This window comes from Mytilus californianus, unplaced genomic scaffold, assembly GCF_021869535.1.
Source record: "Mytilus californianus isolate M0D057914Y unplaced genomic scaffold, xbMytCali1.0.p SCAF_1, whole genome shotgun sequence".
Classification (NCBI taxonomy): domain Eukaryota; kingdom Metazoa; phylum Mollusca; class Bivalvia; order Mytilida; family Mytilidae; genus Mytilus; species Mytilus californianus.
In genome coordinates, this window is record NW_026262581.1 from 141,639,946 (window position 1) to 141,663,633 (window position 23,688).

Here is a 23,688-nt window from a genome sequence, read left to right on the forward strand (position 1 = left end):
GAATTAATGTGTTGTTCGGTTAGGCTTTAAACATTTGTGAATTAATGTGTTGTTCGGTTAGGCCTAGTTTATTAGTAAATTAATGTGTTGTTGGTCAGGCCTTAAACATTTGTGAATTAATGTGTTGTTCAGTCAGGCTTTGGATATTTGTGAATAAATGTGTTGTTCAGTTAGGCCTTAAAAATTTGTGAATTAATGTGTTGTTCGGTTAGGCCTGAAATATTTTTATATAGTTGAATTCTTCAATTAGTTATTCTATAAATATTACATTGAATTAGAAATATATGATACCAAAGACATAGTTATGACAACTTAATAACTTGACTTACATCTATATATATAGCTAGAAATTTACAATAAGAGTTTGTTGAGAACTTAACTTTATGACAAAAGAGATGATTTTAATTTTTCTGTAGCAACAGTTCAGTAATGAATGTGTATTGACTGTATTTCTCTTAATTTGATACCATATTGCAGGTCTTAATTTCCTAAATAGAGTGTTGCTTCTTAAATTATTAGTGTAAGTCATCCCAAGGAAAGTTTGAAAGATGGATTTGTGGATTTGTGTACTAAGTCTTATATTTCTTTCATAATAAAAAGATTGATGAATGATTCATTATTATTTATATGTACAAGGCTTGTTGTATTTAATTTTAAATTTGAACATTATAGGTACAGCTGGAGTACATCCTGGAAAGAGAAGGGGCTGGGATTCTGTTTAAGTAAGTTTTGACAGATTTTTTGAAAAGTATTGTTCTTTGCTTTTCTTTGAGTCAAGTACATGTAGGGATTTTCTGTCATGAATGTCTTACCTTCTTTTTGAAAAAAGAAAGTTGCTGGTATTTGTTACATGTAAGTTCAACATTCTGGCTGGAGTAGATGGCTGTGTATCTGTAATTTGTTTTTCTGCGACTGTGTGGCTTGTTCAAATTTTGGCAGGCAGTTTGACAGGCTTGAATTATTGTGCCATGTGCAGAAAAAAAAGTGAAAATCTTCGTTGTTTCTCAACAATCTTTGTCAAACTTCACCTTAGTACAATTTTGTATCCAAGGATCGTAGCAAAATAGTTTATTATACATGACAGTTCATTTTTAGCTCACCTGCCGAAAGACTTTTCTCATGACTTAGCATCTGTTGCCATGGTCAGAAATATTGAGAATGTTTAGATCTACCTGCCATCCATTTACGTCAAAACTATCAGAGAAATTTAAATACGAGTTATTGCCTGATGGTTTTTACAAAAAAATAGCCATTGTTGAAGATGCAGGGGAGGGACACAGACTCTTTAGAGCCGATAGTTTTGGTATACTATAAATGGTGTAAGAGACAATGATGTGAAAGATTTGATTAACAGGATGCATTCTGGAAAGACAAGATAGTATGGAATCTCAGATTGATTGACTTCACCTAGAGAAACAATAAAAGGTTAATCATGATGTGACCTAAATTGATCTATTACAAAATATAAATATTGTATACTATATCAACAATGGGATGACAGGCTTTTGTACTATTTTAAAACACTTACTATAGTCGACATTTGTCTCATTGTATCATACCACAACTCCTTATTTCTATATTTATATCATTAGATAATAAAGGGTTATTGCATGAATATTGGTGAATATTGTCCTGATTGTTTTGCAATTTTGCCATATAAGGTGAGATAACTAAGATAATGAATCTTTTATACATAAATGTGTGGTGAATTTACTTATTTTGTTTTGTGGTAAGAAAATGAGTCCCATGACCCTAATTTTTCTTTTTATTTTCTGTAAGCAAATTGTGAGAGCTTTCTTCTTGTATTTGTCCCCTGCACATCGCATTATGGGGGACATAAAAAAAAGTTTTGTAAGTGCTCTTGCATGTACAGTTCTTACCACATTTTAATGAAATTAATATCACCAATGTCTCAGCTAAGTTTGAAAATCAGTGCCAAACAACTATTTTTAATGGAATACAGAAATTGTATAGACAATTGTAATGCAAGCCTTCTTTTTTGTGCAATTCTTGCCAGAATTTAATAAAATTTTAATCATAGTTATATATTAGCAATGTCTTAGAAAATTTCAAAAATCAGTGCCTATCAATTATTTTCAAAAGGGATGATGCCCCTTTGGAAATATTAGGGCCCCGCCCTATAGTGATCAGTCTGTCCGTCCGTCAGTCCTTCTGTCCGTCCGTAACAAATTGTGTCCGCACTATATCTAGAGAACCGTTATAATTTCATACTTTATACTGATCATGTATATTAACTAGGGATGTCAACTTGGTAAAGATTTACTAATCAAGTACTCGTTTGATTTACCGAGCGATACTAGAGTACTTGCTCGGAAAAACATCTTTGGAACCGTAAAAAAACACATTTAATTATCAACAAGGGGGTGATGATTAGAACTTACTGATGCCTTTAATCATTTTCTGAGGGTCGACACAGGGTGCTACGAATTTGTTCTTTTTTAGAAATATTACCTTGTCAACTTTGTCTGGGACGAGGCGATTTCTCAACTTTGTTACGTAACTAACAGTCCTGCTGATGAAAATATTTGCTCTGACGGTACAGAGGTGGGTGAAAGACTTAAGATAAGCTAAACGTGTAAGCCTTGGAAAGGTGCTCTTGTTCTTAGTCTACCTCTTTTCGGAGGAATATTAAATGACAATTAAACGCAAACATTCGATACGTTTTTTAAATTTGACTAATTTTGATGAATATTTAATTTCCCGGGAGGCGCTCTTAAAAACAATATTTTTTCTTTAAGCTTAAGAAAGCAACAACATTTTAACAGGAAACCGATTAGTCGAGTATCATTTTGGTATTCCATACTCGGTACTACCGAGCGATACTAGAGTACTCGAGTACTCGTTGACATCCCTATAAGATAAGATAAGATAAGATAAGAATTTTATTAATCTAATCAAGAACCCATAAAGGGCATCATTTACAACAATATTAAGCACAATATGATTGGAAAAAAGAAAAACTATATCCTAATATAATACTATCATATATTGGACAGGATCAGAGCCTAACACATCATGTGTCTTACATAACATTAACAATAATTGCATAATAATTTTATATATTTTGTATCCACCTGGATCTTATTTCTAAACACTTAATTATATAATTGCCTAGGCACATAAGAGTTGGTAAATGCTCATTTGTGAACAGCCAGAAATATTTTTTATCCTTGGGTAATTCTTTAAAATTATTACAAAAACTGTTTACTTTATCCCATAATAATTTTCTCTGTTCGTTATATAAAGGACAACTTACTGTGAAATGGGTCTCATCTTCTATATATACGTAAAGAACGGGTCGATAGAGACACTTTCTATGGTGCTTATTGGAAGGGGTCATATCAGCAGGTGATGTTATAAACAAAAAAAGGGTCAAAAGACACACTTTTTATGGTGCCTATAGGAAGGGGTCATATCAGCAAGTGATGTTATAAGTAAAGAAAGTGTCAATAGAGGCACTTTCTATGGTGCCTATAGGAAGAGGTCATATCGGCAGGTGATGTTATAAGTAAAAATAGGGTCGATAGAGACACTTTCTATGGTGCCTTTTGGTAGGAGTCATGTCAGCAGGTGATGGTTTACGTAAAGAAAAGGTTGATACAGACACTTTCTATGGTGCCTATAGGGAGAGGTCATATCAGCAGGTGATGTTATAAGTAAAGAAAGGGTCAATAGAAACACTTTCTATGGTGCCTATAGGGAGGGGTCATATCAGAAGATGATGTTATAAGTAAAGAAAAGGTCAATAGAGACACTTTCTATGGTGCCCATAGGAAGGGGTCATATCAGCAGGTGATGTAATAAGTAAAGAAAGTGTTAACAGAGACACTTTCTATGGAGCATATAGGGAGTGGTCTTATCAGCAAGTGATGTTATAAGTTAAGAAAGGGTCAATAGAAACACTTTCTATGGTGCCTATAGGGAGGGGTCATAACAGCAGGTGATGTTATAAGTAAAGAAAAGGTCAATAGAGACACTTTCTATGGTGCCTATAGGAAGGGGTCATATCAGTAGGTGATGTAATAAGTAAAGAAAGTGTCAATAGAGACACTTTCTATGGTGCATATAGGAAGGGGTCATATCATCAGGTGAAGTCATAAGTAAAATAAGGGTCAATAGAGACACTTTCTATGGTGCCTATAGGAAGGGGTCATATCAGTAGGTGATGTAATAAGTTAAGAAAGGGTCAATAGAGACACTTTCTATGGTGCATATAGGAAGGGGTCATATCATCAGGTGAAGTCATAAGTAAAATAAGGGTCAATAGAGACACTTTCTATGGTGCCTATAGGAAGGAGTCATATCAGCTGGTGATGTTATAAGTTAAGAAAGGGTCAATATAGACACTTTCTATGGTGCCTATAGGAAGGGGTCATATCAGCAGGTGATGTTATAAGTAAAGAAAGTTTCGATAGAGACACTTTCTTTGGTATCTATAGGAAGGGGCCATATCAGCCAGTGATGTTATAAGTTAAGAAAGGGTCAATAGAAACACTTTCTATGGTGCCTATCGGAAGGGGTCATATCAGCAGGTGATGTTATAAGGAAAGAAAAGGTCAATAGAGACACTTTATATGGTGCCTATAGGAAGGGATCATATCAGCAGGTGATGTAATAAGTAAAGAAAGTGTCAATAGAGACACTTTCTATGGTGCATATAGGAAGGCGTCATATCATCAGGTAATGGCATAAGTAAAATAAGGGTCAATAGAGACACTTTCTATGGTGCCTATAGGAAGGAGTCTTATCAGCTGGTGATGTTATAAGTTAAGAAAGGGTCAATATAGACACTTTCTATGGTGCCTATAGGAAGGGGTCATATCAGCAGGTGATGTTATAAGTAAAGAAAAGGTCAATAAAGATACTTTCTATGGTTCCTATAGGAAGGGGTCATATCGGTAGGTGATGTTATAAGTAAAGAAAGGGTCGATAGAGACACTTTCTATGGTGCCTATAGGGAGTGGTCATATCAGCAGGTGATGTTATAAGTTAAGAAAGGGTCAATAGAAACACTTTATATGGTGCCTAAAGGGAGGGGTCATATCAGCAGGTGATGTAATAAGTAAAGAAAGTGTAAATAGAGACACTTTCTATTGTGCCTTTAGGAAGGGGTCATATCAGCAGATAATGTTATAAGTAAAGAAAGGGTCAATAGAAACACTTTAAATGGTGCCTATTGGAAGGGGTCATATCAGCAGGTGATGTTATAAGTAAAGAAAGTGTCAATAGAAACACTTTCTATGATGCCTTAGAGAGGGTTCATATCAGCAGGTGATGTTATAAGTTAAGAAAGGGTCAATAGAAACACTTTCTATGGTGCCTATAGGGAGGGGTCATATCAGAAGATGATGTTATAAGTAAAGAAAAGGTCAATAGAGACACTTTCTATGGTGCCCATAGGAAGGGGTCATATCAGCAGATGATGTAATAAGTAAAGAAAGTGTTAACAGAGACACTTTCTATGGAGCATATAGGGAGTGGTCTTATCAGCAGGTGATGTTATAAGTTAAGAAAGGGTCAATAGAAACACTTTTTATGGTGCCTATAGGGAGGGGTCATAACAGCAGGTGATGTTATAAGTAAAGAAAAGGTCAATAGAGACACTTTCTATGGTGCCTATAGGAAGGGGTCATATCAGTAGGTGATGTAATAAGTAAAGAAAGTGTCAATAGAGACACTTTCTATGGTGCATATAGGAAGGGGTCATATCATCAGGTGAAGTCATAAGTAAAATAAGGGTCAATAGAGACACTTTCTATGGTGCCTATAGGAAGGGGTCATATCAGTAGGTGATGTAATAAGTAAAGAAAGTGTCAATAGAGACACTTTCTATGGTGCATATAGGAAGGGGTCATATCATCAGGTGAAGTCATAAGTAAAATAAGGGTCAATAGAGACACTTTCTATGGTGCCTATAGGAAGGAGTCATATCAGCTGGTGATGTTATAAGTTAAGAAAGGGTCAATATAGACACTTTCTATGGTGCCTATAGGAAGGGGTCATATCAGCAGGTGATGTTATAAGTAAAGAAAGTTTCGATAGAGACACTTTCTTTGGTATCTATAGGAAGGGGCCATATCAGCCAGTGATGTTATAAGGTAAGAAAAGGTCAATAGAAACACTTTCTATGGTGCCTATAGGAAGGGGTCATATCAGCAGGTGATGTTATAAGGAAAGAAAAGGTCAATAGAGACACTTTATATGGTGCCTATAGGAAGGGGTCATATCAGCAGGTGATGTAATAAGTAAAGAAAGTGTCAATAGAGACACTTTCTATGGTGCATATAGGAAGAGGTCATATCATCAGGTGATGGCATAAGTAAAATAAGGGTCAATAGAGACACTTTCTATGGTGCCTATAGGAAGGAGTCATATCAGCTGGTGATGTTATAAGTTAAGAAAGGGTCAATATAGACACTTTCTATGGTGCCTATAGGAAGGGGTCATATCAGCAGGTGATGTTATAAGTAAAGAAAAGGTCAATAAAGATACTTTCTATGGTTCCTATAGGAAGGGGTCATATCGGTAGGTGATGTTATAAGTAAAGAAAGGGTCGATAGAGACACTTTCTATGGTGCCTATAGGGAGTGGTCATATCAGCAGGTGATGTTATAAGTTAAGAAAGGGTCAATAGAAACACTTTATATGGTGCCTAAAGGGAGGGGTCATATCAGCAGGTGATGTAATAAGTAAAGAAAGTGTAAATAGAGACACTTTCTATTGTGCCTTTAGGAAGGGGTCATATCAGCAGGTGATGTTATAAGTAAAGAAAGGGTCAATAGAAACACTTTAAATGGTGCCTATTGGAAGGGGTCATATCAGCAGGTGATGTTATAAGTAAAGAAAGTGTCAATAGAAACACTTTCTATGATGCCTTAGAGAGGGGTCATATCAGCAGGTGATGTTATAAGTTAAGAAAGGGTCAATAGAAATACTTTCAATGGTGCCTTTAGGAAAGGGTCATATCAGCAGGTGATGTTATAAGTAAAGAAAGGGTCAATAGAAACACTTTCTCTGGTGCCTATAGGAAAGGGTCATATCAGCAGGTGATGTAATAAGTAAAGAAAGTGTCAAGAGAGACACTTTTTATGTTGCCTCTTGTAAGGGGTCATATCGGCAGGTGATGTTATAAATAAAGAAAGGGTCAATAGAGACACTTTCTATGGTGCCTTTAGAAAGGGGTCATATCAGCGGATGATGTTATAAATAAAAAAAGGGTCAATAGAGACACTTTCTATGGTGCCTATAGGAAGGGGTCATATCAGCAGGTGATGTTATAAGTAAAAAAATGGTCGATAGAGACACTTTCTATGGTGCCTATAGGAAGGAGGCATATCAGCAGGTGATGTTATAAGTAAAGAAAGGGTCAATAGAAACACTTTCTATGGTGCCTATAGGGAGGGGTCATATCAGAAGATGATGTTATAAGTAAAGAAAAGGTCAATAGAGACACTTTCTATGGTGCCCATAGGAAGGGGTCATATCAGCAGGTGATGTAATAAGTAAAGAAAGTGTTAACAGAGACACTTTCTATGGAGCATATAGGGAGTGGTCTTATCAGCAGGTGATGTTATAAGTTAAGAAAGGGTCAATAGAAACACTTTCTATGGTGCCTATAGGGAGGGGTCATAACAGCAGGTGATGTTATAAGTAAAGAAAAGGTCAATAGAGACACTTTCTATGGTGCCTATAGGAAGGGGTCATATCAGTAGGTGATGTAATAAGTAAAGAAAGTGTCAATAGAGACACTTTCTATGGTGCATATAGGAAGGGGTCATATCATCAGGTGAAGTCATAAGTAAAATAAGGGTCAATAGAGACACTTTCTATGGTGCCTATAGGAAGGAGTCATATCAGCTGGTGATGTTATAAGTTAAGAAAGGGTCAATATAGACACTTTCTATGGTGCCTATAGGAAGGGGTCATATCAGCAGGTGATGTTATAAGTAAAGAAAGTTTCGATAGAGACACTTTCTTTGGTATCTATAGGAAGGGGCCATATCAGCCAGTGATGTTATAAGTTAAGAAAGGGTCAATAGAAACACTTTCTATGGTGCCTATCGGAAGGGGTCATATCAGCAGGTGATGTTATAAGGAAAGAAAAGGTCAATAGAGACACTTTATATGGTGCCTATAGGAAGGGGTCATATCAGCAGGTGATGTAATAAGTAAAGAAAGTGTCAATAGAGACACTTTCTATGGTGCATATAGGAAGGGGTCATATCATCAGGTGATGGCATAAGTAAAATAAGGGTCAATAGAGACACTTTCTATGGTGCCTATAGGAAGGAGTCATATCAGCTGGTGATGTTATAAGTTAAGAAAGGGTCAATATAGACACTTTCTATGGTGCCTATAGGAAGGGGTCATATCAGCAGGTGATGTTATAAGTAAAGAAAAGGTCAATTAAGATACTTTCTATGGTTCCTATAGGAAGGGGTCATATCGGTAGGTGATGTTATAAGTAAAGAAAGGGTCGATAGAGACACTTTCTATGGTGCCTATAGGGAGTGGTCATATCAGCAGGTGATGTTATAAGTTAAGAAAGGGTCAATAGAAACACTTTATATGGTGCCTAAAGGGAGGGGTCATATCAGCAGGTGATGTAATAAGTAAAGAAAGTGTAAATAGAGACACTTTCTATTGTGCCTTTAGGAAGGGGTCATATCAGCAGATAATGTTATAAGTAAAGAAAGGGTCAATAGAAACACTTTAAATGGTGCCTATTGGAAGGGGTCATATCAGCAGGTGATGTTATAAGTAAAGAAAGTGTCAATAGAAACACTTTCTATGATGCCTTAGAGAGGGTTCATATCAGCAGGTGATGTTATAAGTTAAGAAAGGGTCAATAGAAACACTTTCTATGGTGCCTATAGGGAGGGGTCATATCAGAAGATGATGTTATAAGTAAAGAAAAGGTCAATAGAGACACTTTCTATGGTGCCCATAGGAAGGGGTCATATCAGCAGGTGATGTAATAAGTAAAGAAAGTGTTAACAGAGACACTTTCTATGGAGCATATAGGGATTGGTCTTATCAGCAGGTGATGTTATAAGTTAAGAAAGGGTCAATAGAAACACTTTTTATGGTGCCTATAGGGAGGGGTCATAACAGCAGGTGATGTTATAAGTAAAGAAAAGGTCAATAGAGACACTTTCTATGGTGCCTATAGGAAGGGGTCATATCAGTAGGTGATGTAATAAGTAAAGAAAGTGTCAATAGAGACACTTTCTATGGTGCATATAGGAAGGGGTCATATCATCAGGTGAAGTCATAAGTAAAATAAGGGTCAATAGAGACACTTTCTATGGTGCCTATAGGAAGGGGTCATATCAGTAGGTGATGTAATAAGTAAAGAAAGTGTCAATAGAGACACTTTCTATGGTGCATATAGGAAGGGGTCATATCATCAGGTGAAGTCATAAGTAAAATAAGGGTCAATAGAGACACTTTCTATGGTGCCTATAGGAAGGAGTCATATCAGCTGGTGATGTTATAAGTTAAGAAAGGGTCAATATAGACACTTTCTATGGTGCCTATAGGAAGGGGTCATATCAGCAGGTGATGTTATAAGTAAAGAAAGTTTCGATAGAGACACTTTCTTTGGTATCTATAGGAAGGGGCCATATCAGCCAGTGATGTTATAAGTTAAGAAAAGGTCAATAGAAACACTTTCTATGGTGCCTATAGGAAGGGGTCATATCAGCAGGTGATGTTATAAGGAAAGAAAAGGTCAATAGAGACACTTTATATGGTGCCTATAGGAAGGGGTCATATCAGCAGGTGATGTAATAAGTAAAGAAAGTGTCAATAGAGACACTTTCTATGGTGCATATAGGAAGGGGTCATATCATCAGGTGATGGCATAAGTAAAATAAGGGTCAATAGAGACACTTTCTATGGTGCCTATAGGAAGGAGTCATATCAGCTGGTGATGTTATAAGTTAAGAAAGGGTCAATATAGACACTTTCTATGGTGCCTATAGGAAGGGGTCATATCAGCAGGTGATGTTATAAGTAAAGAAAAGGTCAATAAAGATACTTTCTATGGTTCCTATAGGAAGGGGTCATATCGGTAGGTGATGTTATAAGTAAAGAAAGGGTCGATATAGACACTTTCTATGGTGCCTATAGGGAGTGGTCATATCAGCAGGTGATGTTATAAGTTAAGAAAGGGTCAATAGAAACACTTTATATGGTGCCTAAAGGGAGGGGTCATATCAGCAGGTGATGTAATAAGTAAAGAAAGTGTAAATAGAGACACTTTCTATTGTGCCTTTAGGAAGGGGTCATATCAGCAGGTGATGTTATAAGTAAAGAAAGGGTCAATAGAAACACTTTAAATGGTGCCTATTGGAAGGGGTCATATCAGCAGGTGATGTTATAAGTAAAGAAAGTGTCAATAGAAACACTTTCTATGATGCCTTAGAGAGGGGTCATATCAGCAGGTGATGTTATAAGTTAAGAAAGGGTCAATAGAAATACTTTCAATGGTGCCTTTAGGAAAGGGTCATATCAGCAGGTGATGTTATAAGTAAAGAAAGGGTCAATAGAAACACTTTCTCTGGTGCCTATAGGAAAGGGTCATATCAGCAGGTGATGTAATAAGTAAAGAAAGTGTCAAGAGAGACACTTTTTATGTTGCCTCTTGTAAGGGGTCATATCGGCAGGTGATGTTATAAATAAAGAAAGGGTCAATAGAGACACTTTCTATGGTGCCTTTAGAAAGGGGTCATATCAGCGGATGATGTTATAAATAAAAAAAGGGTCAATAGAGACACTTTCTATGGTGCCTATAGGAAGGGGTCATATCAGCAGGTGATGTTATAAGTAAAAAAATGGTCGATAGAGACACTTTCTATGGTGCCTATAGGAAGGAGGCATATCAGCAGGTGATGTTATAAGTAAAGAAAGGGTCAATAGAAACACTTTCTATGGTGCCTATAGGGAGGGGTCATATCAGAAGATGATGTTATAAGTAAAGAAAAGGTCAATAGAGACACTTTCTATGGTGCCCATAGGAAGGGGTCATATCAGCAGGTGATGTAATAAGTAAAGAAAGTGTTAACAGAGACACTTTCTATGGAGCATATAGGGAGTGGTCTTATCAGCAGGTGATGTTATAAGTTAAGAAAGGGTCAATAGAAACACTTTCTATGGTGCCTATAGGGAGGGGTCATAACAGCAGGTGATGTTATAAGTAAAGAAAAGGTCAATAGAGACACTTTCTATGGTGCCTATAGGAAGGGGTCATATCAGTAGGTGATGTAATAAGTAAAGAAAGTGTCAATAGAGACACTTTCTATGGTGCATATAGGAAGGGGTCATATCATCAGGTGAAGTCATAAGTAAAATAAGGGTCAATAGAGACACTTTCTATGGTGCCTATAGGAAGGAGTCATATCAGCTGGTGATGTTATAAGTTAAGAAAGGGTCAATATAGACACTTTCTACGGTGCCTATAGGAAGGGGTCATATCAGCAGGTGATGTTATAAGTAAAGAAAGTTTTGATAGAGACACTTTCTTTGGTATCTATAGGAAGGGGCCATATCAGCCAGTGATGTTATAAGTTAAGAAAGGGTCAATAGAAACACTTTCTATGGTGCCTATCGGAAGGGGTCATATCAGCAGGTGATGTTATAAGGAAAGAAAAGGTCAATAGAGACACTTTATATGGTGCCTATAGGAAGGGGTCATATCAGCAGGTGATGTAATAAGTAAAGAAAGTGTCAATAGAGACACTTTCTATGGTGCATATAGGAAGGGGTCATATCATCAGGTGATGGCATAAGTAAAATAAGGGTCAATAGAGACACTTTCTATGGTGCCTATAGGAAGGAGTCATATCAGCTGGTGATGTTATAAGTTAAGAAAGGGTCAATATAGACACTTTCTATGGTGCCTATAGGAAGGGGTCATATCAGCAGGTGATGTTATAAGTAAAGAAAAGGTCAATTAAGATACTTTCTATGGTTCCTATAGGAAGGGGTCATATCGGTAGGTGATGTTATAAGTAAAGAAAGGGTCGATAGAGACACTTTCTATGGTGCCTATAGGGAGTGGTCATATCAGCAGGTGATGTTATAAGTTAAGAAAGGGTCAATAGAAACACTTTATATGGTGCCTAAAGGGAGGGGTCATATCAGCAGGTGATGTAATAAGTAAAGAAAGTGTAAATAGAGACACTTTCTATTGTGCCTTTAGGAAGGGGTCATATCAGCAGATAATGTTATAAGTAAAGAAAGGGTCAATAGAAACACTTTAAATGGTGCCTATTGGAAGGGGTCATATCAGCAGGTGATGTTATAAGTAAAGAAAGTGTCAATAGAAACACTTTCTATGATGCCTTAGAGAGGGTTCATATCAGCAGGTGATGTTATAAGTTAAGAAAGGGTCAATAGAAACACTTTCTATGGTGCCTATAGGGAGGGGTCATATCAGAAGATGATGTTATAAGTAAAGAAAAGGTCAATAGAGACACTTTCTATGGTGCCCATAGGAAGGGGTCATATCAGCAGGTGATGTAATAAGTAAAGAAAGTGTTAACAGAGACACTTTCTATGGAGCATATAGGGAGTGGTCTTATCAGCAGGTGATGTTATAAGTTAAGAAAGGGTCAATAGAAACACTTTTTATGGTGCCTATAGGGAGGGGTCATAACAGCAGGTGATGTTATAAGTAAAGAAAAGGTCAATAGAGACACTTTCTATGGTGCCTATAGGAAGGGGTCATATCAGTAGGTGATGTAATAAGTAAAGAAAGTGTCAATAGAGACACTTTCTATGGTGCCTATAGGAAGGGGTCATATCATCAGGTGAAGTCATAAGTAAAATAAGGGTCAATAGAGACACTTTCTATGGTGCCTATAGGAAGGGGTCATATCAGTAGGTGATGTAATAAGTAAAGAAAGTGTCAATAGAGACACTTTCTATGGTGCATATAGGAAGGGGTCATATCATCAGGTGAAGTCATAAGTAAAATAAGGGTCAATAGAGACACTTTCTATGGTGCCTATAGGAAGGAGTCATATCAGCTGGTGATGTTATAAGTTAAGAAAAGGTCAATAGAAACACTTTCTATGGTGCCTATAGGAAGGGGTCATATCAGCAGGTGATGTTATAAGGAAAGAAAAGGTCAATAGAGACACTTTATATGGTGCCTATAGGAAGGGGTCATATCAGCAGGTGATGTAATAAGTAAAGAAAGTGTCAATAGAGACACTTTCTATGGTGCATATAGGAAGGGGTCATATCAGTAGGTGATGTAATAAGTAAAGAAAGTGTCAATAGAGACACTTTCTATGGTGCATATAGGAAGGGGTCATATCATCAGGTGAAGTCATAAGTAAAATAAGGGTCAATAGAGACACTTTCTATGGTGCCTATAGGAAGGGGTCATATCAGCAGGTGATGTTATAAGTAAAGAAAGTTTCGATAGAGACACTTTCTTTGGTATCTATAGGAAGGGGCCATATCAGCCAGTGATGTTATAAGTTAAGAAAGGGTCAATAGAAACACTTTCTATGGTGCCTATAGGAAGGGGTCATATCAGCAGGTGATGTTATAAGGAAAGAAAAGGTCAATAGAGACACTTTATATGGTGCCTATAGGAAGGGGTCATATCAGCAGGTGATGTAATAAGTAAAGAAAGTGTCAATAGAGACACTTTCTATGGTGCATATAGGAAGGGGTCATATCATCAGGTGATGGCATAAGTAAAATAAGGGTCAATAGAGACACTTTCTATGGTGCCTATAGGAAGGAGTCATATCAGCTGGTGATGTTATAAGTTAAGAAAGGGTCAATATAGACACTTTCTATGGTGCCTATAGGAAGGGGTCATATCAGCAGGTGATGTTATAAGTAAAGAAAAGGTCAATAAAGATACTTTCTATGGTTCCTATAGGAAGGGGTCATATCGGTAGGTGATGTTATAAGTAAAGAAAGGGTCGATAGAGACACTTTCTATGGTGCCTATAGGGAGTGGTCATATCAGCAGGTGATGTTATAAGTTAAGAAAGGGTCAATAGAAACACTTTATATGGTGCCTAAAGGGAGGGGTCATATCAGCAGGTGATGTAATAAGTAAAGAAAGTGTAAATAGAGACACTTTCTATTGTGCCTTTAGGAAGGGGTCATATCAGCAGGTGATGTTATAAGTAAAGAAAGGGTCAATAGAAACACTTTAAATGGTGCCTATTGGAAGGGGTCATATCAGCAGGTGATGTTATAAGTAAAGAAAGTGTCAATAGAAACACTTTCTATGATGCCTTAGAGAGGGGTCATATCAGCAGGTGATGTTATAAGTTAAGAAAGGGTCAATAGAAATACTTTCAATGGTGCCTTTAGGAAAGGGTCATATCAGCAGGTGATGTTATAAGTAAAGAAAGGGTCAATAGAAACACTTTCTCTGGTGCCTATAGGAAAGGGTCATATCAGCAGGTGATGTAATAAGTAAAGAAAGTGTCAAGAGAGACACTTTTTATGTTGCCTCTTGTAAGGGGTCATATCGGCAGGTGATGTTATAAATAAAGAAAGGGTTAATAGAGACACTTTCTATGGTGCCTTTAGAAAGGGGTCATATCAGCGGATGATGTTATAAATAAAAAAAGGGTCAATAGAGACTATTTCTATGGTGCCTATAGGAAGGGGTCATATCAGCAGGTGATGTTATAAGTAAAAAAATGGTCGATAGAGACACTTTCTATGGTGCCTATAGGAAGGAGGCATATCAGCAGGTGATGTTATAAGTAAAGAAAGGGTAAATAGAAACACTTTCTATGGTGCCTATAGGAAGGGGTCATATCAGCGAGTGATGTTATAGATTAAAAAAGGGTCAATAGAAACACTTTCTATGATGCCTATTGGAAGGGGTCATATCAGCAGGTGATGTTATAAGTAAAAAAAGGGTTGATAGAGACACTTTCTTTGGTGCCTATAGGAAGGAGTCATGTCACCAGGTGATGTTATAAGTAAAGAAAGGGTCAATAGAAACACTTTCTATGGTGCCTATAGGAAGGGGTCGTATCAGCGGGTGATGTTATAAATAAAAAAAGGGTCAATAGAGACACTTTTTATGAAGCCTATAGGAAGGGGTCATATCAGCAGGAGATGTTTCAAGTAAAAAAAGGGTCGATAGAGACACTTTCTATGGTGCCTATAGGAAGGGGTCATATCAGCAAGTGATGTATTTAGTAAAAACGCGGTTCAATAAAGACACTTTCTATGGTGCCTATAGGGAGGGGTCATATCAGCAGGTGATGTTATAAGTAGGGATGTCAACTTGGTAAAGATTTACTAATCGAGTACTCGTTTGATTTACCGAGCGATACTATAGCACTGGCTTGGAAAAACATCTACAAAATGGAAACACAAAATTATATCCATTTTATGAATTGTGGGTAGTTGTCTTATGGACGTAAAACCCTCAACATTATTATATAGAAAATGAAAGGATATGGAGTAAATGTACATGGGAAAAAATCGCACACAATACATAGAAAACATAGAAAATTATCAATGAACAGAGCTTTTATTCCTGTTCTTCATTTTGACAGTTGATGTAGGGTCTTCAACAATGAACGAATCATTCAAACCCTACAACAAGGTCAAGACGGCCCCTAGCGTCGACTTAAGCGGTACTATTGATAAAAATAAACCACAGTTCATCTTCTTGCTCCCCACCCGCCTCGGAGTGCCAACTTGTGCGATGCTTGTGTACGACGGTTTTTCAGTCGAAAGCACCAGGGATACAAGAAAAGTGCAGTAATTTTGAAAGACATCGATCGCCGCTTAAACATGCTTTGAAGTTACACATGTCGGGAGCGGTCAATGAATTACATAATTTATAATTACGGGCGAGGTTTTTCAACATATATTTGTCATACATTGCCCAACAAAAGACCAATAATTTCGAAACAACAAATGATAGACAAAACATATAAAACTAAAAAAACAAATGATAGACAGCTCGGGGCACATCGAAGTATATGTAAGAAAACCTAGCAGTTTAAAATAGTATGAAAGGGCAATATACAAAACAGATGACCAGACCAGTATTTTGAAGAAATTTAACCAAACATGAAATTTTGACGGTGTATTAATATAAGAAATTCTCACACGAACAAGCACACCATAACTAGGACCAGGAATTTCATACCATAATTAATAGCCCATTTACTACTTGTACCAATTATGTAAACCGGCAATAAACTAATCAATTAATTAATAAACCCTATGGAAAAATGATTACTCAAACAACAGTATTTTTGGAACCGTAAAAAAACACATTTAATTATCAACAAGGAGGTGATGATTAAAACTTACTGATGTCTTGAATCATTTTCTGAGGGTCGACACAGGGTGCTACGAATTTGTTCTTTTTTAGAAATATTACCTTGTCAACTTTTTCTGGGACGAGGAGATTTCTCAACTTTGTTACGTAACTAACAGTCCTGCTGATGAAAATATTTGCTCTGACGGTACAGAGATGGGTGAATGACTAAGAAAATCTAAACGTGTAAGCCTTGGAAAGGTGCTCTTGTTCTTAATCTACCTCTTTTCGGAGGAATTTTAAATTACAATTAAACGCAAACATTCCAAAAATATTTTAAGTTTGACTAATTTTGATGAATATTAAATTTCCCGGGAGGCGCTCTTAATAAAAAATATTTTGTATTTAAGCTTAAGAAGGCAACAACATTCTAACAGGAAACCGATTAGTCAATTATCATTTTGGTATTCGATACTCGGTACTACCGAGCGATACTCGAGTACTCGAGTACTCGTTGACATCCCTAATATTAACCAACACCAAAGGGTGTGTCATAATGTTTGTACAATTTCCTAGGTCAAAGTTCAAGGTCAAAACTTTGGTTTCAGTTGACAACCCCATATCCTATGGTAAAGATCGAGTCCGCTCTATATCTTGAGAACCGTTGTGATTTCAAAGTTTATACTTGACATGTATATTGACCAACACCAGAGGGTGTGTCATAACGTATGAACAACTTCCTAGGTCAAAGGTCAAGGTAAAAAAACTTTGGTTTCAGTTGACAACCCCATGTCCTATGGTAAAGATCGTGTCCCCTCTATATCTTGAGAACGGTTATGATTTCAAAGTTAATACTTGACATGTATATTATCCAACACCAGAGGGTGTGTCATTATGTATGTACAACTTCCTAGGTCAAAGGTCAAGGTCAAAAACTTTGGTTTCAGTTGACAACATCCATGTCCTATGGTAAAGATACAAATTTTTTACCACATGTTATTCACAGCGGGGCCCACAGAGATGGCTCCCATCTGAAAGATGTATAGTTAATTCTATTAAAAATTGCACAATGTTGTGAAATGATTTGTTTTATCAAATAAAACTTGATTTTCTTGTGCAATGGATAATTATTTGTCTGTAACACATCTTATTTATATGTATTCGAATTTTTTAACGAGTTTGAATACTCATTTAACATATAAAGTTTTTAATGAGTTTGAATACTCATTCCACATGTATGAAGTTTTTTAACGAGTTTGAATACTCATTCCACATATAAAGTTGTTTTATGAGTTTGAGTACTCATTCCACATATAAAGTTTTTTTATGAGTTGGAGTACTTATTCCACATGTAAAAAGTTTTTAATGAGTTTGAGTACTCATTCTACATATAAAGTTTTTTATGAGTTTGAGTACTTGTTCCATATGTAAAAAGTTTTTTAATGAATTTGAGTACTCATTCAACATGTGTAAAGTTGTTTAATGAGTTTGAGTACTTGTTCCACATTTAAATCTTTTTTTATGAGTTTAAATACTTGTTCCACATATAAAGTTTTTTTTGAGAGTTTGAGTACTCATTCCACATATATAGTTTTTTAAATGAGTTTGAGTACTCATTCCACATATAAAGTTTTTAACAAGTTTGAATACTCATTTTACATATAAAGTTTTTATCGAGTTGATGTATTTTCAGGATTAGATTGATGTGTTGAGTGGTGGAGAGAAACAAAGAGTTGCAGTAAGTACAGATGTCCTCTGTTATTTTTTAAAGGGATTTATTATTCATTGTGTTTATTTTTATATGATGATCATTATCAAATAAGTATTAATGATATTTGTGATTTTTCATCATAGACAATAGACAATAGTTGCAGAATGTTAAATGTAGAATGACACAGAACTTTGCTAATAAAAATATTCATCCATCCCACCGACTTAGGTCAGGGCCATATAATGTTACCCTTATCCCACAACAAACAACTATACAGACTTTCCTTCTATACGCCTTCACATATTTAGCTGATTTTTAGTATGTGAGTCTACTATGATGAGTTACAGATCAAGTTTACGTTTGTTTAATTGCGCTCTACTGATTTTTGCAATAATTACCGGCTTTGGACTTTGAAAATTTTAACTCCTAACAATGGCTTCAAGCTTATTTTGCAAGCAGGGCCATTCATGTCATTCCGACACCTCTAGTTTTATTATAAAATTATTGAATATTCTTATATAAAGGCTTTCACAAGTTGGAGTTATCATTTTTGATAATTTGTGTAAATTTTCACTTTTAATTGTAGAATATAAATCATAGTGTATTGTATTTGTTCACAATGCTTAATGTATCTTTGGTTGTTGTAGATGGCCAGATTACTTTACCATAAGCCACAGTTTGCCATCCTAGATGAATGTACTAGTGCTGGCAGTGTAGATGTAGATGGTTTTATTTATCAGTACTGTAGCTTGCTGTTCGGTGTGAGCCAAGGCTCCGTGTTGAATACCGTACTTTGACCTATAATGGTTTACCTTTATAAATTTTGACTTGGATGGAGAGTTATCTCATTGGCACTCATACCACATCTTCTTATATATATATATATATATATATATATATATATATATATATATATATATATATATATAAGTGCCTATAAATAGCAGCACATGACATACAAATCTATGGGAGTGTGGATTAATCAGTACAGAGATTAATTCAATTACAAAAATAAAATTATAGATTGCCTAACAATGTAATTTTAACACACTATTTAGTATGTAAATATAAGAATGTTTAAAATATTTACAAAATGATGAAAATAAACGCAATATTTCGCTAGACTAACTAGCTTTATCAAGCGTGCATCTATCCAGGTGAAATCGGATGTAGATGATAAGAAACTTTTGCAGCTCAATGTATATGTTGCACTTGAATTTAGCTGCCTTGAAAATAATACATAATTTGGATGAAGTTCAAGATTTTTACAAAATTGGTAGTTGAAGTTAGCAACGTCCATTGGCCAATATTACAGGATAAAAAGGACGATGCTGTGTACTAAATTATTCTTTATCTTTCCTGTATCTTTTCTCATCTTTTTCGTTAAGACCATCAGGTTCTAAAGTGTGGAGTTGGTGGATCCAAAAATTTTCTCTTCTCCTTCTCGCCGTGGTGTCCCACTCGGTGTTGACTTCTATGATTTGGAAGGTAACATTATCAAAAGAATGTTTCGTTGAACGAAGATGTCTTGTGAGAGGACAGTTTTTGTTGGTTTTGTACCATGAACGATGGTTATTGAGCCGAATATTAAATTTGTCCATTGTTTCTCCCACATACTGAATGCCACATGTGTCACATGTTAATATATAAATTGAGTTCTCCGTTTTACAGTTGGAATTTGAGTAGATGGTATAATTTTGTTTAGTAACGGAGCTGATGAAAGAACTGCTTGTGTTGTAAAGCTGCCAATACAAGCAGTTCTTTCATCAGCTATCCTGTAATATTGGCCAATGGACGTTGCTAACTTCAACTACCAATTTTGTAAAAATCTTGAACTTCATCCAAATTATGTATTATTTTCAAGGCAGCTAAATTCAAGTGCAACATATACATTGAGCTGCAAAAGTTTCTTATCATCTACATCCGATTTCACCTGGATAGATGCACGCTTGATAAAGCTAGTTAGTCTAGCGAAATATTGCGTTTATTTTCATCATTTTGTAAATATTTTAAACATTCTTATATTTACATACTAAATAGTGTGTTAAAATTACATTGTTAGGCAATCTATATATATATATATATATATATATATATATACAGTATTATGTATTAAATTTCAAAAGGTTTTTTGCGATACAAACCCAGTCGGATTCTTCGCATTAATAAAAACCTCGCAATAATTTCTGAATTTACAGTACTCTTTTTCAATCTGTGACAGTGTTGATAATGGTTTTACTGTAACTAGCACCTGTCCTTAATTCCTATTTATACAAACTAAGGATGTATATATTCTCTTAGTTGATGGTGGTTTTAATAAGACATACCAGATATTATGGATGGCCCATCTTTTTGAAACATTTTCAATGAGCAATATTTTTTTCAAGTTGATAGTTCAATGCTTACTGGTGATTGGTTTTAATCCATCAATTATTCATCTTGATCAATCTCCCAAACCAATATTACTTAGTGTTAAATAGTTATCTGGGATTGAAATCAGTTGATATTAATAATGGACTCCAAATTCCACTCATCCTAGAGTGAGTTTGATAATCAGATAAATCTGAAATGAAGGACCATTTATATCTCGTAGTTTCTTGTTGTGAGGAAAGTGTCGTCATTTTTTATCAGATCTTCTTTAAAGGAGTAAGTTCAATAATCGCCAAATCTCAAAATATTAAGTCAGTTGTTTACAATCCAAATAGGCGGTAATGAAGATTTTGGTGAAATTTGACAAAAATGTCTGGATTTCAATTAAAGTTAGGCCTAGAAAATATAGAGACTTGGACCTACTGAATATTCAAGTCAGATATCTAAAATGTTATGACAAGCATCATGGTAAAAAATGTATTTTGTTGACACTTGTGCTCTATGTTACCTGTTTTAATTGAATTTTCGTGGTAATCAACATGTGTGCTATTTGTGACATCATAAAAAAAATGTTTATATTATATGTAAAGTTTCAGCACATAGACTTATTTCCTTTCTAGTCATTGATTAAGCTATGATTTAATGTGATATTGGTCAATAAGTCCTAATTTGTAAGTTCTTCCTGAAATACAATACACATGAACTGGAGTTCCTTAAAAATACAATCAACCTCATGTACATACAAACAGTTTTGTGGATAGACATTGTATCTGAGACATTTAAGATCTCTGTGTCATAATTGTTATTGTTTTTTCATTTCAGTTTTACCTACAGATGGATGGCAGAGGAGCGTACGAGTTCAAACCAATCACATCTGACACCACCGAGTTTGGATCTTGATACCTGCTTTAATGAATGGGCTTTTAAAACAGAAAACATTATATTTTATTCATATGTACATATTTCAACTTAAACAAATTGTGCTGTGATGGATATAATGTATACATTGGTCCATAATTTGTACACATTGTACTGTGATGGATATAATGTATACATTGGTCAATAATTTGTACACATTGTACTGTGATGGATATAATGTATACATTGGTCCATTACTTGTAAAAATTGTACTGTGATAGATATGATGTATACATTGGTCCATAATGTGTACACATTGTACTGTGATGGATATAATGTATACATTGGTCCTGTACTTGTACTGTGAGAGATATAATGTATACATTGGTCCATTACTACAAATTGTACTGTGATAGATATGATGTATACATTGGTCCATAACTTGTACAAATTGTACTGTGAAAGATATAATGTATACATTGGTCCATTACTTGTACAAATTGTACTGTGATAGATATAATGTATATATTGGTACATTACTTGTACAAATTGTACTGTGATATATAATGTATACATTGGTCCATTACTTGTACAAATTGTACTGTGATGAATATAATGTATACATTGGTCCATTACTTGCACACATTGTACTGTGATAGATATAATGTATACATTGGTCCATTACTTGTACAAATTGTACTGTGATAGATATAACGTATACATTGGTTCATTACTTGTACAAATTGTACTGTGCTAGCTATAATGTATACATTGGTTCATTACTTGTACAAATTGTACTGTGATGGATATAATGTATACATTGGTCCATTACTTGTACACATTGTACTGTGATAGATATAATGTATACATTGGTCCATTACTTGTACAAATTGTACTGTAATGTATAATCTGTACACATTGTTCCATTACTTGTATAAATTGGGATGTGATGTATAATCTGTACACATTGTTCCATTACTTGTATAAATTGGGATGTGATGTATATAGTGTACATATCGTTGCATTATTGTACAATAATTATAATACACGTAGTTTTTTTTTATCGAGATGTACATTTGACATGATTAAAAAACAAGTTGTAGATAATTATGATGATATAGAATAGAAAATAATTTATTTATAGATAAAACTTGTGATATTGATATTTTTTTCATTTTTTTTTATTTTCCTGGTTGATTCTGGTGTTAGTAGTAGATAATCAGCCATAACCTGTCTGATGATATAAAAGAAAATATAAATGGAACTATATTATTCTTCAAAAAAGGATTGTACTCAACCATTAATTTAACAGTTTCAAACTTTTGGGTTAGATTTTCATTGACACATTAACTAATGACTTTTTGGGAAGATCTTTATGTTTTTATTCACAATCTCCTCACCTTGAATATGTGTAAGTTCTCATATTTTCCTATTTGAGATGATTTTGTATCGTAACATTTGTATAATTTGTATTGGACACATTGTAATATAGATTGTTTATATAGAATCGTTGTAGATAATTAAAGTCAAACACAATTTCTGACTACATTTGATAATTTAACAAAGAGTCACAAACTTTTCCATTTTGGTTAGTTCCTCATCTGAAAATAATGTATAAAGTTGAATAAGCTTATGATTTTGAATAAAAGTTTTATATCTGTTTTAATACATCTTCACACCTAATTTAAAAGAAGGGTGTACATGTTGGGTCTTATTTAATTTGCTTTGGTCCTATTAATTCACCAAAAATAAAGAATTGTATAAAACCATTACAATTCACATTTTTATTAAACTCTGAAGAAAGACTTAAGAAAATGTAATTATTTAGGAAGCCTTGATGACTGTGGCAATATTAAAGTGATGTCATAAGAGGGATTATCCAGATGTTTAGCAAAAAAAGGCCAATAGTTGATATTCTGTGTAATTTCGTCATATAACTGAATTAGGTGCATATTTTTGTATCACTTGTAAAAAGGGGATACTTCAGATTAATACTGTAACGTTTTACAAAAGTACACATACTCAACATCTTATTCTGAAAAATAGAGAAAATTTGAAGAACATTTGATTTTATGACTAATTTGGCCCTAATCTGTTATGAGTACTTAGTTTGATCTGAAATATTTTATGTCTGAATATCCATTCAAATTTGTGCAAGTTATGGACAATAAAAAATATCCTTAAGATTTTTCTGAGGCAGCCGTTGTGAAAACTGGAAAGCTTATTGATGTCCTTTTCGGTCATTCTCCAACATTCTGTAGATATAAGAAGATGTGGTGTGAGTGCCAATGAGACAACTCTCCATCCAAGTCACATCTAGTAAAAGTAAACCATTATAGGTCAAAGTACGGCCTTCAAAACGGAACCTTGGCTTACACAGAACAGCAAGCTATAAAGGGCCCCAAAAATGACTAGTGAAAAACCATTCAAACAGGAAAACCAACGGTCTAATCTA

At 35.0% G+C, this 23,688-nt stretch overlaps 1 protein-coding gene across 1 annotated transcript in view; it reads left to right on the top strand.

Moving 5' to 3' along the window:
* The window catches only part of LOC127737600 (ATP-binding cassette sub-family D member 3-like), a 125,089-nt gene extending 103,780 nt beyond the window's left edge, over positions 1–21,309 (top strand). The window contains exon 27 of the mRNA XM_052248448.1: positions 21,198–21,309. Within this exon, the coding sequence (XP_052104408.1) occupies positions 21,198–21,275 (78 nt within the window). The 3' untranslated portion in view covers positions 21,276–21,309. The remainder of the gene's footprint in view (positions 1–21,197) is intronic.
* The last annotated feature ends 2,379 nt before the right edge of the window (positions 21,310–23,688 follow it).